The 15,223-nt window shown below is 42.0% G+C and overlaps 1 protein-coding gene across 2 annotated transcripts in view; it reads left to right on the top strand.

Annotated features, from left to right (window-relative positions):
* Positions 1-14,879, top strand: part of commd10 (COMM domain containing 10) — a 38,352-nt gene extending 23,473 nt beyond the window's left edge. The window contains exons 6-7 of one of the 2 annotated variants that reach the window (XM_045706578.1): positions 14,288-14,350; positions 14,431-14,879. In XM_045706578.1, coding sequence (XP_045562534.1) covers positions 14,288-14,350; positions 14,431-14,454 — 87 coding nt within the window. In that variant the 3' untranslated portion in view covers positions 14,455-14,879. 2 annotated transcript variants of the gene reach the window in all.
* The last annotated feature ends 344 nt before the right edge of the window (positions 14,880-15,223 follow it).

The raw sequence follows: 15,223 nt of genomic DNA, 5'->3' as shown, positions 1-15,223 counted from the left end.
CTTGGCAGCAACGTGATTACTACATTGATTGTCAACTTGGTTCAGGTGATAAGATAATATGGGTATTTTGATTGCATGCTTATCTGAATAGCATTTCAACAATGGACAAAGAATAATCCTGTCTTGTTGATCTGTTTTGCAGTCATGCATCAAATAGCAGCACTTTAACTGGAGTTTCCCTGCTTAAAAAAAAAAGAAATTTAACCAGGTTGGCCAGTTGAGAACAAGTTCTCATTTACAACTGCGACCTGGCCAAGATAAAGCAAAGCAGTGAGACAAAAGCAACAACACAGAGTTACACATGGGATAATCAAACGTACAGTCAATAACACAATAGAAAAATCTGTATACAGTGTGTGTGTTTTTGCAGTGGCGGTGTCTGATGAATTCCGTCTACTGCACATACTAGATTTATAGGGTTCATCATTTTTTTTAAAGTATGAAATAATAAGTCATTGAAAATAGATGAATGAGAGGCTGTGACAGAAAAAAGGAGAATTTTTTTTATACATGTAAGATTCATTTTTTGAACCCTGCGTTCTAGTGTGTTATTCAGATTATTTGATATGATTAGCTAATGTTTCAAACATTTTGTGACGCATATTGGACACAGGTCTGCCATATCACATCATTAACCTTCATAAATGTACTCTCTCTCCCAATAATTGCCTCTATATTAATCATTTTTCAGAATGATAACAACCAGGATGTTTAAAATCTCATTTAATTTAGCCTCCTGTCTAGATTGAGATGTGACGATTTCTTGGGTCGTTTCTTCTTAGACTGCTTTCATATACCCTTTTTATAGTGTACCAATTAAGCACAGTGTCTGTTGGAATTCTGTAGAAATGGCCTCCAGTAGACGGCAGACTTTGTTGGGCATGATAAACCTGTAATCAGAATGTGTGTCGGCTTTATTGTGCTGGTGAAGGAATGATACAGGATGGTTTTGACAGTGGCTTCCACTCAGCATTGCAGGGACCTGGCAGTTGTTGATAAGACAGCCAGCTCTGCAGCCCCTTAAAAGGCACATTGGTGTGGAGTAGAATGAGGCGGTAAGACGCGAAGGGGAGAAAAAAGCCCTCTGCCTTTGGCAATTACTTCAACCATGCAGTTTCCTCACCATTACGTCAAAAACCCCAGAATCCTTTTAGTCAGAGCTGTGCTGGTAAAAGCGTTCCGAAGGAGACAATTCCACCCGCACCTTCTGGGGCTTCCTTATCCCTACAGCTCAGAAACTGAAGTTAACTCTGTTGTGAAAAACTAGCCACCACAACTCTGTTTGTCAGATGCCAATCTGTCAGTCTGCTGTGTAATATATGTATTTTAGTCCAACTATATAAAAGACTCGGAAACAGTTAGTCAATGTTTCCCATTTAATATAGGTAGCACTGTGAATTTCAATTTGAAATACCATTCTCGCCCTGAAATAGTTTCTCTCCAAAACAAAATTATCGGACCTCAACATTTGAGATATTTACGGAGTTTGCATGACAGAAGTCTGATGTGACTGTGTCTGACCTGAGATGGAGAAATGGGGTAGAAAAACAACTCAAGCAATTCTGTCATCTTGGCAAGAACACAGGTCTCCACTATCACGTCTTTGTCTCTGTCTTTGTCACAACTTGAGTATGAAAGAAGGGCTGGCTCAAAGGTGACCAGAGGGGTTTTGAAACATTGCTGAAAGTAAATTTGTGTGTACTTTCTGCCGGTATTTTAACCTCTCTAGGGAAGGTGGGATGAAATCGTCCCACCTACGTAACAGCCAGTGGAATCCTGTGGCGCGTTATTCAAATACCTTAGAAATGCTATTACTTCAATTTCTCAAACATATGACTATTTTACACCATTTTAAAGACAAGACTCTCGTTAATCTAACCACACTGTCCGATTTCAAAAAGGCTTTACAACGAAAGCAAAACATTAGATTATGTCAGAAGAGTACCCAGCCAGAAATAATCAGACACCCATTTTTCAAGCTAGCATATAATGTCACATAAACCCAAACAACAGCTAAATGCAGCACTAACCTTTGATCTTCATCAGATGACACGCCTAGGACATTATGTTATACAATACATGCATGTTTTGTTCAATCAAGTTCATATTTATATCAAAAACCAGCCTTTTACATTAGCATGTGATGTTCAGAACTAGCATACCCCCCGCAAACTTCCGGTGAATTTACTAAATTACTCACGATAAACGTTCACAAAAAACATAATTATTTTAAGAATTATAGATACAGAACTCCTCTATGCACTCGCTATGTCCGATTTTAAAATAGCTTTTCGGTGAAAGCACATTTTGCAATATTCTAAGTAGATAGCCCGGCATCACAGGGCTAGCTATTTAGACACCCACCAAGTTTAGCCCTCACCAAAGTCAGATTTACTTTAAGAAAAATGTTCTTACCTTTGCTGTTCTTCGTCAGAATGCACTCCCAGGACTTCTACTTCAATAACAAATGTTGGTTTGGTTCAAAATAATCCATAGTTATGTTCAAATATCCTCTGTTTTGTTAGTGCGTTCAAGACACTATCCGAAGTGTAAAGAAGGGTGACGCGCCCGACGTGTTTCGTGACAAAAAATGTCTAAATATGCCATTACCGTACTTCGAAGCATGTCAACCGCTGTTTAAAATCAATTTTTATGCCATTTTTCTCGTAAAAAAGCGATAATATTCCGACCGGGAATCTGTGTTTTAGTACAAAGAGAGAGTACAAAGAGAGAGAAAATAAAAACATGGGGTCGCCTCGTGCACGCGCCTCAGTCTCATTGTCCTCTGATAGACCACTTACCAAAGGCGCTAATGTTTTTCAGCCAGGGGCTGCCTCGACATCATTCAGCTTTTTCCCGGGTTCTAAGAGCCTATGGGAGCCGTAGGAAGTGTCACATTACAGCAAAGATTTTCAATAAAAAGAGTCAAGAAGCCCAAGGAATGGTCAGAGAGGGCACTTCCTGTACAGAATCTTCTCAGGTTTTTGCCTGCCATATGAGTTCTGTTATACTCACGTACACCATTCAAACAGTTTTAGAAACTTTAGGGTGTTTTCTATCCAAAGCCAATAATTATATGCATATTCTAGTTTCTGGGCAGTAGTAATAACCAGATTAAATCGGGTACGTTTTTTATCCGGCCGTGTAAATACTGCCCCCTAGCCCTAACAGGATATCTTAGAATTTTGCCCTTGGTGTATAAAACTATAACTCTCCAGTTTTTTTATGCCCAATTGTCTGATAATGTTTTTATTCAATTCAAAATGAGGTTAGTTTTTTTTTTTTAATCTGTGAATAATTGTATTAATCATTACATGTTGTATGGCAGAGGAACAAATATGTTTTTGAGAGTGAATTCCAACAGAAAACAGTGACACAATGCATTTATTTTGAAGTGCCTAATAATATACTGAACAGCAATATAAACGCAACGTGCAAGAATTCCGAAGATTTTACTGAATTACAGTTTATCTAAGTAAATCAGTCAATTGAAATGAATTCATTAGGCAGTAATCTAGGGATTTCACATGACTGGGAATACAGATATGCATCTGTTGGTCACAGATACCTTTAAAAAGGAAAAGTAGGCGTTGATCAGAAAACCAGTCAGTATCTGGTGTGACCAACATTTGCCTCATGCAGCGTGATTTGATTTATTAGGATCCCCATTAGCGACACATCTCCTTCGCATAGAGTTGATCAAGATGTTGATTGTGGCCTATGGAATGTTGTCCCACTCCTCTTCAATGGCTGTGCGATATTGGCGGGAACTGGAACACTCTGTCATACATGTCGATCCAGAGCATCAGGATTGTCACAGTATCGCTGTGCGTTCAAATTGCCATGGATTAAATGCTATTGTCTTTCTTTGTCCGTAGCTTATGTCTGCCCATACCATAACCCCACCAAAGCCATGGGGCACTCTGTTCACAGCGTTGACATCAGCAAACTGCTTGCCCACACAACTCCATACACATGGTCTGTGGTTGTGAGGCCGGTTGGACGTACTGCCAAATTCTCTAAAACAACGTTATGGTAGAGAAATGAACAAACAATTCTCTGGCATCAGCTCTGGTGGACATTCCTGCAGTCATGGCAATTGCACCCTGCCTTAACTTGAGACATCTGTGGCATTGTGTAATGATCATGCTGTTTAAAGGTTAATCAGCTTCTTGATATGCCACACCTGTCAGGTGGATGAATTATCTTGGCGAGGGAGAAATGCTCACTAACAGGGATGTAAACAAATTTGTGCACAGAACTTGAGAGAAATAAGCTTTTTGTGTGTATGGAACATTTTTTGGGATATTTCATTTCAGCTCATGAAACATGGAACCAACACTTTACATGTTGTTCAGTGTAGAACCATTCAAACCCTAATGTGAATCAACTTCAACCAAATCAGCCAAGAACAAATGATTTCAAAGACTTACTTTGAGATCCGATTTGGTAGTAACTAAACTATGGACTGGCTTTTAATGAATTGGCCAACCTTTAAAACAAATAATGTCTTGTCCCTGGGAGCTGACATTGGAGATGATTTTCAATGTAGAGCAGAGGGACCTGAGCTCTGAGCAACACATGACTAGTATGGAGACTGCTGGAGGTGCCTGGCCTTGTGGTGCTCTCTGTAGACACATTGTTTTACCGTTCCCCCTGCTGGAAGTCGGTTTCCCTTCACTTCTCACTAATTAGAACGGGGGAAGTTTATCTTTCCTGTCTGCAGTAGCATGCGTCATTAAAACAATATCCAGGGCAGAGCTCCTGACTTGGCTTTTGACTTGGCTAACGAAGGACTCTCCGATGTTTCGCTTCATAACAAAGCTTCAGGGTGCCATTATATCGAGTACATAACTGTGTGTGTGTGTGTGTGTGTGTGTGTGTGTGTGTGTGTGTGTGTGTGTGTGTGTGTGTATATATAGATTTTTATAAGAGCCGAAAATGAGTATTTTTTTTCCAAACCATCTCTGTCTCTGCACTTTACTGTGAAGTGTAAAGTAATTATATTGTAGGACCCTCCTGTATGCTAATGCAGTGCTAATCTGGTCCTTAGCGAGTGTCTTAATGAGGCCGACGTGCCCTCCGTGAGTGCTGCATTATGGAAATAACTTGCGTCGTGGGACAGCAGAAATGTAGCCTTATTTCCACTTTTAAAGCTTTCCTAACAAGGTATGTTGTCCTTTGAGGCCACAAGCATAACATAAACAAACACACTAATGACTTGCATGGGGAGACTTCACAAGTGAGGTCCATGTTTCAGACAAAGTAACAGATGGTGGTAAATGGGCCATGGTGGATAAACTATTAAGCTGCTGGACTAGAGAAGAAGTCCGATCCATGTACTTCGACTTGTTGTTCTGAAACGAATCAAGATTGTACGTAGGCACTGTTCTATGTCATATTCTATGCCTAGTGCAGTGGAACATGTATGTTGATGTACTTGGCTGAAAAAGGAATCAATTTGGATTCATATTTTCCACCGATTGAGCATGTCAGAGCCTGCCGTGCATAATGTCTAGTGAAGATAATTCTCATCTATGGTTATATTTAGAGAAATACTTTAACCAGATGAAAACTAGAAATATATGTGCTGTATGGAGCCTTATCCCAATACTTTTATCAAAGAAAATACAACTTGATTCATTTGCATGTATTTATGCCAGCTCTATACCAAATATGAAATGTTCGTTGGCTAGGCCTCTCTCTCCGCCGCTAGGCCTCTCTCCGCCGCTAGGCCTCTGTCCGCCGCTAGGCCTCTCTGTTAGGCCTCTCTGTCCGCCGCTAGGCCTCTCTGTTAGGCCTCTCTGTCCGCCGCTAGGCCTCTCTGTCCGCCGCTAGGCCTCTCTGTCCTCTGCTTTGAATCAAAGTGTTGAGTGTTATTACAGCCTGTGTCACTCTGAGTAAACAGGAGGAGGGCCTCACTCTTTCCTCTGACATCTGCGCTGTCTCCTCAAACACTGCCAGCTTTGAAACACTGGAAGCTCCCCGCGTTGCTTTAAGGGAAACACTAACGCTTGTTTCCAGACAAAATAAAGAGCTGCTCTCGGTCGTTACAAGGGCCAGTTGATTTCTCATGTGGTAGAGCAGTTACCAAAGTCAGCCTTTCGAAATGAGTTCAGACAGAGAGCAACAGCACCCAGCCACAGCAGCCCCCAGAGAGAAAATTGGTCATGAAGTTAAGATGCATCAGAAGCACCGCAAAGCTTACTGCCTGATGAGAATGTATGTTTAGATGTGTTTTAGTTTAAACCCGAGGAGATACGTCAACCTCCCCCTTTTGGATCTAAGATGATGAGAGAGATGTAGGATCTGGTGGTTTGTTTGAGTTGAAGTCAGGAAATCTGCTTGCGTTGGGTTTCATCCTTTTGTAAACGTCTTGGTTGTATTGGTTCAACATGACTTGTCAAGGCCATTCTCCAAAAAAGAACCAGTGCATGAGTTAACAGAACAGCCGGCTAAGTGATTAACAGGGAGTGTCACAACGTTGTACCTGCATTGCCCCTGGAGTATTACTGTTGTGCAGAGGTCAAGGGAACCAGAGAGGAGGAGACCTCATTCCCATGTTGAGAGGGGGTGGGGGCACCGGGAGGGAAGGCAAGGCCTAGCTGGTGCCCAGAGATGAGGCCTGCTCTGAAAGAGGCCTCTGTGTGGCAAAGCCTGTCATTACAGCTCTTTGGCTAGGCGGCGGCCGGGGACAATCCCAGCCTTTGTGCTCTTTTATTGCGCCAGGCTGCGTACTGTACTGAACGGCAGTGGGAGAGGCGTGTGAAAATCCCCTCCGCCCCAGATAGACTAGGCTACATTTAGTCAGCTGGGGTTCAGTAAGACTAGGGTACAGTCAGTCAGTTAGCTAGGGGGGACACTTCTTCTATTTCATTAACTGCTAAACAAAATGACCCAACAATTTCCCCGGAGGCTTCTACCTCAGACCAACATTAACCTCTCAAAGCATTCAGGGTTTTGTGTTGTGGTTGAGCAATGCAGATTAGGTTGGTCAGGAGTCGGATGTGTGCGCTGCATGTTGTGGTTGGAGCACAGCGACGGCCTCATTGTTATTGAAGTCACCACAGAGGATGTGGTTTATTGTAATCAAGCACTAACAGGGAGTCTGCCTCTGACATCATTAGTATACAAACCAATAGGCAAAACTGCCATTGTTATTTTCATTCGACCACCGAGGACATCCTTTGTATCCCAAATATCGGTACAATTCATAAATATATGCTCATCGTCGAGTACGAGCTTGGTGTGTCAGTCAAAACTGGTGTTAAAAGACACAGAGAATGTTTTCTTTGATATCCTATGTCATGAACATATATTCTAATCTAGAGAAATCCTCTTGTCTCTTGCATCAGGTTTTGACATCAGAAAGGGTCTTTATTTAAACATCCTTATTCTCCAGAAAGCCCGAGTTTCCATTTGTAACAGTCTGATAACACAATCCATTCAGGAGTGCTGCCATTAGGATCGTCTGCTGTCTGATGTGTCCTCTGTCTGATCCTCTGTCATTTTTTTTGTGTATCTTTCTGCAGTGCTGAAGTCTGGCTGGCAGAGCATGTAGACATATGCTCTCCTATTCTCTAATTGGATCTTTGTCTTCATCTGAGGATTGACTCGACTTAGCTTTCAACAAATGTCAATCCAATCTCTCAATGGATGGATGCTTCCCTGGTAGCCTGTTTATATGTGGGCTTCTGGTAGCCTGTTTATATGTGGGCTTTCGAAATGCAGGCAGAGCTAGAAGAAAAAACAGCTCTCTGCCCCTGGGCTTCTACAGCAGCAGGATCAAAGGTGTGAAAGACGTAACATCACAGTCCTGCCTCTGCACAGGCTCGGCAGGAGCAACGCTTCACCCCGTCATGCTTCTGTTCTGTGAAGACATATCAAAACAGTCTTGTCAGTTGTGATTGTTGCGAAAGCCCATGGTTTCCAGTTAATGGTCATAAACCACAGTGTCCCTCTGTGACATCTAGAAGTCACTCACTTCTCCCTGTACCAAGACCAGGCATTAGAATCCAGACTGGGCCTCTGGTGACTCCAATCAGAAGAGCTCTGAGTGGCAGATTGGCACATTGGCCCCCAGCCTGGAGCCTCATCAGCTCAGTGGGCGTAATCTACACATCTCTGACTGCGTGCTGGGGACCACAGCCAGGAATTTGCACAAACCCTCCATCTATTTATGACAGTTGAAAATCCCATTGAATTGTTGTAAATATCCTACCTATTGTCTCCTGGCATGTTTATTGTGTGATGGAATTTAGGGGATGTAGTCTCTCCCTGGGCTGACCACTGTCTCCAGACAGACACTGACAGACACAGATAGGTGCAGACAGGCAGGCACACCGACAGACAGACACACACACACACACACACACACACACACACCGACAGGCAGGCAGACACACACACCAACAGGCAGGCAGACAGGCAGGCAGACAGAAACCTTTCCCCAGGTGTCAGGCCCTCCAGGGGGATGTGGCAGGGAAGACTGTTTGACTTGTATATTGGATCTGAGTGAATGTCAGATTTGGGACTTTTCATTTACGTTTGTTTTGCAACATAATGGTTGTGTTGACATGTGAGTGAAGAAGTTTGATAGATTTCATGATGACCTAAACGTCCAACACGTTTGGCTTTTACCAATTCCACTCCAAGTGTGTTTTTTCCCGACTCATCATTCTATTCAATAAGCATTCCAGCAGGCATGAAAATGATTTTCTTCTCACCTTCAATTAAAAGACAAATTACATTGACAATTGAGCAGTTTTCATGTCCTTGTGTTGGTAACAAAATATTACAGCTTTCTCCCTCACACACTCATTTTGCTGTCACCTGTGAGAAATGATTGACAGAAAAATTATACTTGAAGGGAATTTAAATTAAAAAAAGACAATTTCATAGTCATCTCCAGCACCACCCCAACATCGACATATGTGAAAATGTTTCTAAGTTTTGTAGTAAAAAAAGATTGAGGAAGATAAGTGATTCCAATGACATCCTCAAGCAATTAGTAGACAATTAGGAGGCAATTAGTAAGCAATGCCTACTCAAAATTGGTTAAAATCACACAATGCAGACCGATGTCATTGGAAACCCTCATCTTTCTCTATCTGTTTTACTACAAAACATAGAAACGCTGCGTTTTCACATATGTTGATGTTGGGGTGTATTTTTGGTATTTTATTAGGATCCCCATTAGCTGTTGCAAAAGCAGCATGGTGCTGGAGGTGATGAATATGAAGTAGTATATTTTTGACATTTCTGTTTAAGAGCATATCCCTCCGAGCAGCTCTGCAAATACACAGGGATGTCTGACATTTTGTGCCAAAACAGACAGCACCATACACCTTCAAGCTGGCTTTTTAAGAGCTCTGTGTCCATGGCAACGGTTAACCCAGGAGTTTGATTTTTTTATTCATAATTAAGAATGTTTTGGGAGCTGAGGGTGAGATGCCAGAAACCCAACAGCTCTGCCTCCTGTTTCTGTCAAGATTTCCATCAAGAATTTACAAGGCAAAGGCAAGAGCATTCAAAATGGCCTCATTTAACTGTCAAGCTACATAACCCTGCAAAACGTGTATGCCTTGCATATTTATTTAGGGGGTTCATATTGATTTCCAGGGAAATCTGTACGTTCCCAATGAGTCCCGTTCACCGAAAGTATTCAGTAGGGTACATACATCGTTTTTTATTTAACTAGGCAAGTCAGTTAAAAACAAATTCTTATTTACAATGACGGCCTACCCCGGCCAAACCTGTGCGCCGTCCTATGGGACTCCTAATCACTGCCGGATGTGATACAGCCTGGATTTGAACCAGGGACTGTTGTGACACCTCTAGCACTGAGATGCAGTGCCTCAGACTGCTGCGCCACTCGGGATACAGTACATACATATGGGATTGTATTGACAAATAAACATGATCAATACGTCAATTTAACTGCAGTTTAGCTGTTTGTAAGGATTTGACATTCCCGTTCTCTCTCTAGGTATCTACCGAGTGTTCTCTGACAATGTTTTTTATTCTTCGTGTTTTTGTTTTCTTCGTTTAAATCAACATTTTATCTCTGACATGGTGTTTTTTATTTAGGTCCAGTGTTTAATGGTTTGGATGGTTAGGGTGATGTGTCACAAGTAGGAGCAATCTTGTATTATCGCTCTGTGCTTTTATCACTAATAGCAATCCTCCTTTCCATAGCACTAGGGCTCCATAAAGCATAGACAAGTGTTGCAAATCAGATGTTTTTTAGTGCACAATAACAAATAATTCATGAAAAGTGCATTTTTATGTCAACCTTTCCTCACCTGCTGAGATTAGGCGTATCATAAAATAACACTACCTGCTGCTTGAATATCATCGGATAAGTTGACATTATAACATGAAATCATAATGATTCATTTACAAATCATAGATCAACCTCTATAGCAGCACTTCAAACTGTCATCTACCATACCTTGTTCCCAAAATGGGTTGTTTCTCTTCCATACCTTGTACCCAAAACGGGTTGTTTCTCTTCTCTACCTTGTTCCCAAAATGGGTTGTTTCTCTTCTCTACCTTGTTCCCAAAATGGGTTGTTTCTCTTCTCTACCTTGTACCCAAAACGGGTTGTTTCTCTTCAATACCTTGTTCCCAAAATGGGTTGTTTCTCTTCCATACCGTGTACCCAAAAACGGGTTGTTTCTCTTCTCTACCTTGTTCCCAAAACGGGTTGTTTCTCTGCCATACCTTGTACCCAAAACGGGTTGTTTCTCTTCTCTACCTTGTTCCCAAAATGGGTTGTTTCTCTTCCATACCTTGTACCCAAAACGGGTTGTTTCTCTTCAATACCTTGTTCCCAAAATGGGTTGTTTCTCTTCCATACCTTGTACCCAAAACGGGTTGTTTCTCTTCCATACCTTGTTCCCAAAACGGGTTGTTTCTCTTCTCTACCTTGTTCCCAAAATGGGTTGTTTCTCTTCTCTACCTTGTACCCAAAACGGGTTGTTTCTCTTCAATACCTTGTTCCCAAAATGGGTTGTTTCTCTTCCATACCGTGTACCCAAAAACGGGTTGTTTCTCTTCTCTACCTTGTTCCCAAAACGGGTTGTTTCTCTGCCATACCTTGTACCCAAAACGGGTTGTTTCTCTTCTCTACCTTGTTCCCAAAATGGGTTGTTTCTCTTCCATACCTTGTACCCAAAACGGGTTGTTTCTCTTCAATACCTTGTTCCCAAAATGGGTTGTTTCTCTTCCATACCTTGTACCCAAAACGGGTTGTTTCTCTTCTCTACCTTGTTCCCAAAACGGGTTGTTTCTCTTCTCTACCTTGTACCCAAAACGGGTTGTTTCTCTTCAATACCTTGTTCCCAAAATGGGTTGTTTCTCTTCCATACCGTGTACCCAAAAACGGGTTGTTTCTCTTCTCTACCTTGTTCCCAAAACGGGTTGTTTCTCTGCCATACCTTGTACCCAAAACGGGTTGTTTCTCTTCTCTACCTTGTTCCCAAAATGGGTTGTTTCTCTTCCATACCTTGTACCCAAAACGGGTTGTTTCTCTTCAATACCTTGTTCCCAAAATGGGTTGTTTCTCTTCTCTACCTTGTACCCAAAACGGGTTGTTTCTCTTCAATACCTTGTTCCCAAAATGGGTTGTTTCTCTTCCATACCGTGTACCCAAAAACGGGTTGTTTCTCTTCTCTACCTTGTTCCCAAAACGGGTTGTTTCTCTGCCATACCTTGTACCCAAAACGGGTTGTTTCTCCTCTCTACCTTGTTCCCAAAATGGGTTGTTTCTCTTCCATACCTTGTACCCAAAACGGGTTGTTTCTCTTCAATACCTTGTTCCCAAAATGGGTTGTTTCTCTTCCATACCTTGTACCCAAAACGGGTTGTTTCTCTTCCATACCTTGTTCCCAAAACGGGTTGTTTCTCTTCTCTACCTTGTTCCCAAAATGGGTTGTTTCTCTTCTCTACCTTGTTCCCAAAACGGGTTGTTTCTCTTCCATACCTTGTACCCAAAACGGGTTGTTTCTCTTCTCTACCTTGTTCCCAAAATGGGTTGTTTCTCTTCCATACCGTGTACCCAAAACGGGTTGTTTCTCTTCTCTACCTTGTTCCCAAAATGGGTTGTTTCTCTTCTCTACCTTGTTCCCAAAATGGGTTGTTTCTCTTCCATACCTTGTTCCCAAAACGGGTTGTTTCTCTTCCATACCTTGTACCCAAAACGGGTTGTTTCTCTTCAATACCTTGTTCCCAAAATGGGTTGTTTCTCTGCCATACCTTGTACCCAAAAACGGGTTGTTTCTCTTCTCTACCTTGTTCCCAAAATGGGTTGTTTCTCTTCCATACCGTGTACCCAAAAACGGGTTGTTTCTCTTCTCTACCTTGTTCCCAAAATGGGTTGTTTCTCTTCTCTACCTTGTTCCCAAAATGGGTTGTTTCTCTTCCATACCTTGTACCCAAAGGTTATTTCTTCACCAATACATAATTGAATTGTCATTCTCTAACCAGCATTTTTTCATGTCAGGAAGCCCATGCAAACAGAGAGATGCAGCGTAGTGGTGTATCTCCTGATCCTCTTGTTCTAGCTACCTCAATGTTTCATGTGCTCTTGAGGTATACCCATTAGTGTTAGCCCAGATCTGTCAAATCCTACTCAGGCCTTGGTGCTGAAACACTGGGCTGGGTTTAAACCGTGCCTCCCTCTCCATCACCACCAATGACATGTACACTGACACCTCCAAACACAGCCAACCCCTCTGTGACTCAGACAGGCAGACAGACAGACAGACAGACAGACAGACACATTGATGTTTAGGATCCCCTCTTGATACATGTCAGTGGAGAAGATCACGTCCCTCACCCTTTAGGTCTGTCCTCTGGTTCACCTCCCCATCACAGGAGGTTTGTTGGCTATTTTAGAGTTCAACCAGCGCTATGCATCATCCTGAGGTCTCTGGAAACCAACAAATCTAAGTATTAAGGGGTGAAGATTGAATGGGCAATTCTAAAGCCAATATGCTTTGGCATTGTCATCTTTTGGGATTTTTGTGGATGTTGCTTTCCGGTTCATTCCCACAATTCATTTGCCACAATATAATATTTGACTTGTGTCACATATTTATAATGTGCAAATATGGTTGCACAAAATCTGTTACCTTGTCAAACCTCAATTCAAGTGTGGGTGGATGGGTGGGTCTGTGTGTGTGCCCTACATTTTCATGTTCGCACATACCAAGTGGGCTTTGGCGAGAGACAACATTTCCCCTTCTCTTAATTATGGATGATAATGTTGGGTCTAATTAATATCTGTTTCATTAATGTGCTCTGACACATTCCATCCCCCATTGTGTCTTCAGCTCCGGCTACTTGTGTGTGTGTACAACCCAACACTGGGATAACTCTCACAGCAAAGTCTTGGTTTGATTAACTTCCTTGGTATCTTATTATTTGTTATTTTTTCACAATATATTTCCTATCTTTTATAGTTGCAACATATAAAGTGTTGGTTCCATGTTTCATGAGCTGAAATAAAGATCCCAGAAATGATCCATACGCACATTCCTGTTAGTGAGCATTTCTCCTTTGCTAAGACAATCCATCCACTTGACAGGTGTGGCATATCAAGAAGCTGATTAAACAGCACGATCATTACGCAGATGCACCTTGTGCTGGGGACAATATTGTTTTAGAGAATTTGGCAGTACTTCCAACCAGCCTCACAACCGCAGATCACGTGTATGGCGGCGGTTTGTTGTGAACAGAGTGCCCCATGGTGGCGGTAGGGTTATGTATGGGCAGGCATAAGCTACGGACAACGAACACAATTGCCTTTTATTGATGGCAATTTGAATGTTCAGATACCGTGACGAGATCCTGAGGCCCATTGACGTGCCATTCATCCGCCAGCTTCACCCCATGTTTCAGATGATAATGCACGGCCCCATGTCGCAAGGATCTGTACACAATTCCTGGAAGATTAAAATGTCCCAGTTCTTCTATGGCCTGCATACTCACCAGATTTGTCACCAATAGAGCATGTTTAGGATGCTCTGGATTGACGTGTATGATAGCAAATTGACTGATATGAACTTCAACTCAGTAAAATGTTTCATTGTTGCATGTTGCGTTTTATATTTTTTGTTCAGTGTACATGCAGTGATGGAAATTACTTACTGGGCGGTATGTGTACTTACTTTCAACAGAAGTGCACAAATAATTGACGGGAGTGTTGATGTTTTTATAGAGAGCGGAGGGAGTGTTGTTGGCCGTGATGTTGGTTGACTCATGGTGAATCTTGTCTTCCAGAGTGTGGTGGAGAAAGTGTTTGTGGAGTTCAGCCACCAGGAGTTACTTCAGTTCTACAACCAGGTCAGTGCTGCACGTTGGTTCTGCTTTCTGACTGACTCCTTAACACCCGCAGGCATGTTGCCTTTCTCCTAATTGTCAAGCATTCTCTGTCTCCTTGCAGCTAGAGACGGTTCAAGCCCAGTTGGACTCCCTCACCTGATGCGGGTGACATTCTATTTTTATTTGATGACAGCTATGGAAGAAGCAGTGTTGTCATTAAAATTCCCCATGCACACTGACAGGACACCTATCATAACAATGTGATGGTATAATGAGGGAGATCGCACATTTCCCTGTTTGTTGAGTGCAAAGGATGTGTGTGTGTGTGTGTGTGTGTGTATATAACTGTAATCCAACTACATTTCATCCTTCAATTAAACTATTTTTCTACCTGTGTTTTCCGATGTGCAACATGAATGTTGTTGAAATTCAGGCAATGTTATTTTTAGGAATGTTGATGAAATGTTACTAATGTACAAACACAAAACATGATATCATGTATATGTAATCTAAAGCACTAGAGGAATATAAAAATGTTGTAATCTGAAAAGTGGCATTGTTATTTCTTCTCTTACCCCACCTGTAGTTTCATCAGATAGAGGTGCAGAGGCACAGTTCAAATCCTCATCTCTACACTTAGCAGGACAGACATTCCTAAATGAAGCACATTATTTTCAATTAGTTTTACAAAATGGAGCCATATTAAATGAAGCGTATTGTCCAACAGTCAAGGTTTCACCAAAACAGACAGCTACAGGTTTTTCTCTCCCAGGGTCTCACGTTTTCCCTTCCTCCTCACGTAATACCTGTCAAGTTCACATCGCTCTGAACAAAAGAAGAAGAAACCGTTTCCCCGCTTCCTCCTCCTCTAGAGAAAGACAGTAAAACACTTTA

Source organism: Salmo salar, chromosome ssa24 (assembly GCF_905237065.1).
Source record: "Salmo salar chromosome ssa24, Ssal_v3.1, whole genome shotgun sequence".
NCBI classification, from domain to species: Eukaryota; Metazoa; Chordata; class Actinopteri; order Salmoniformes; family Salmonidae; genus Salmo; species Salmo salar.
The sequence above is the reverse complement of the archived record's forward strand: the minus strand, read 5'-3'. Positions and strand labels throughout refer to the sequence as shown.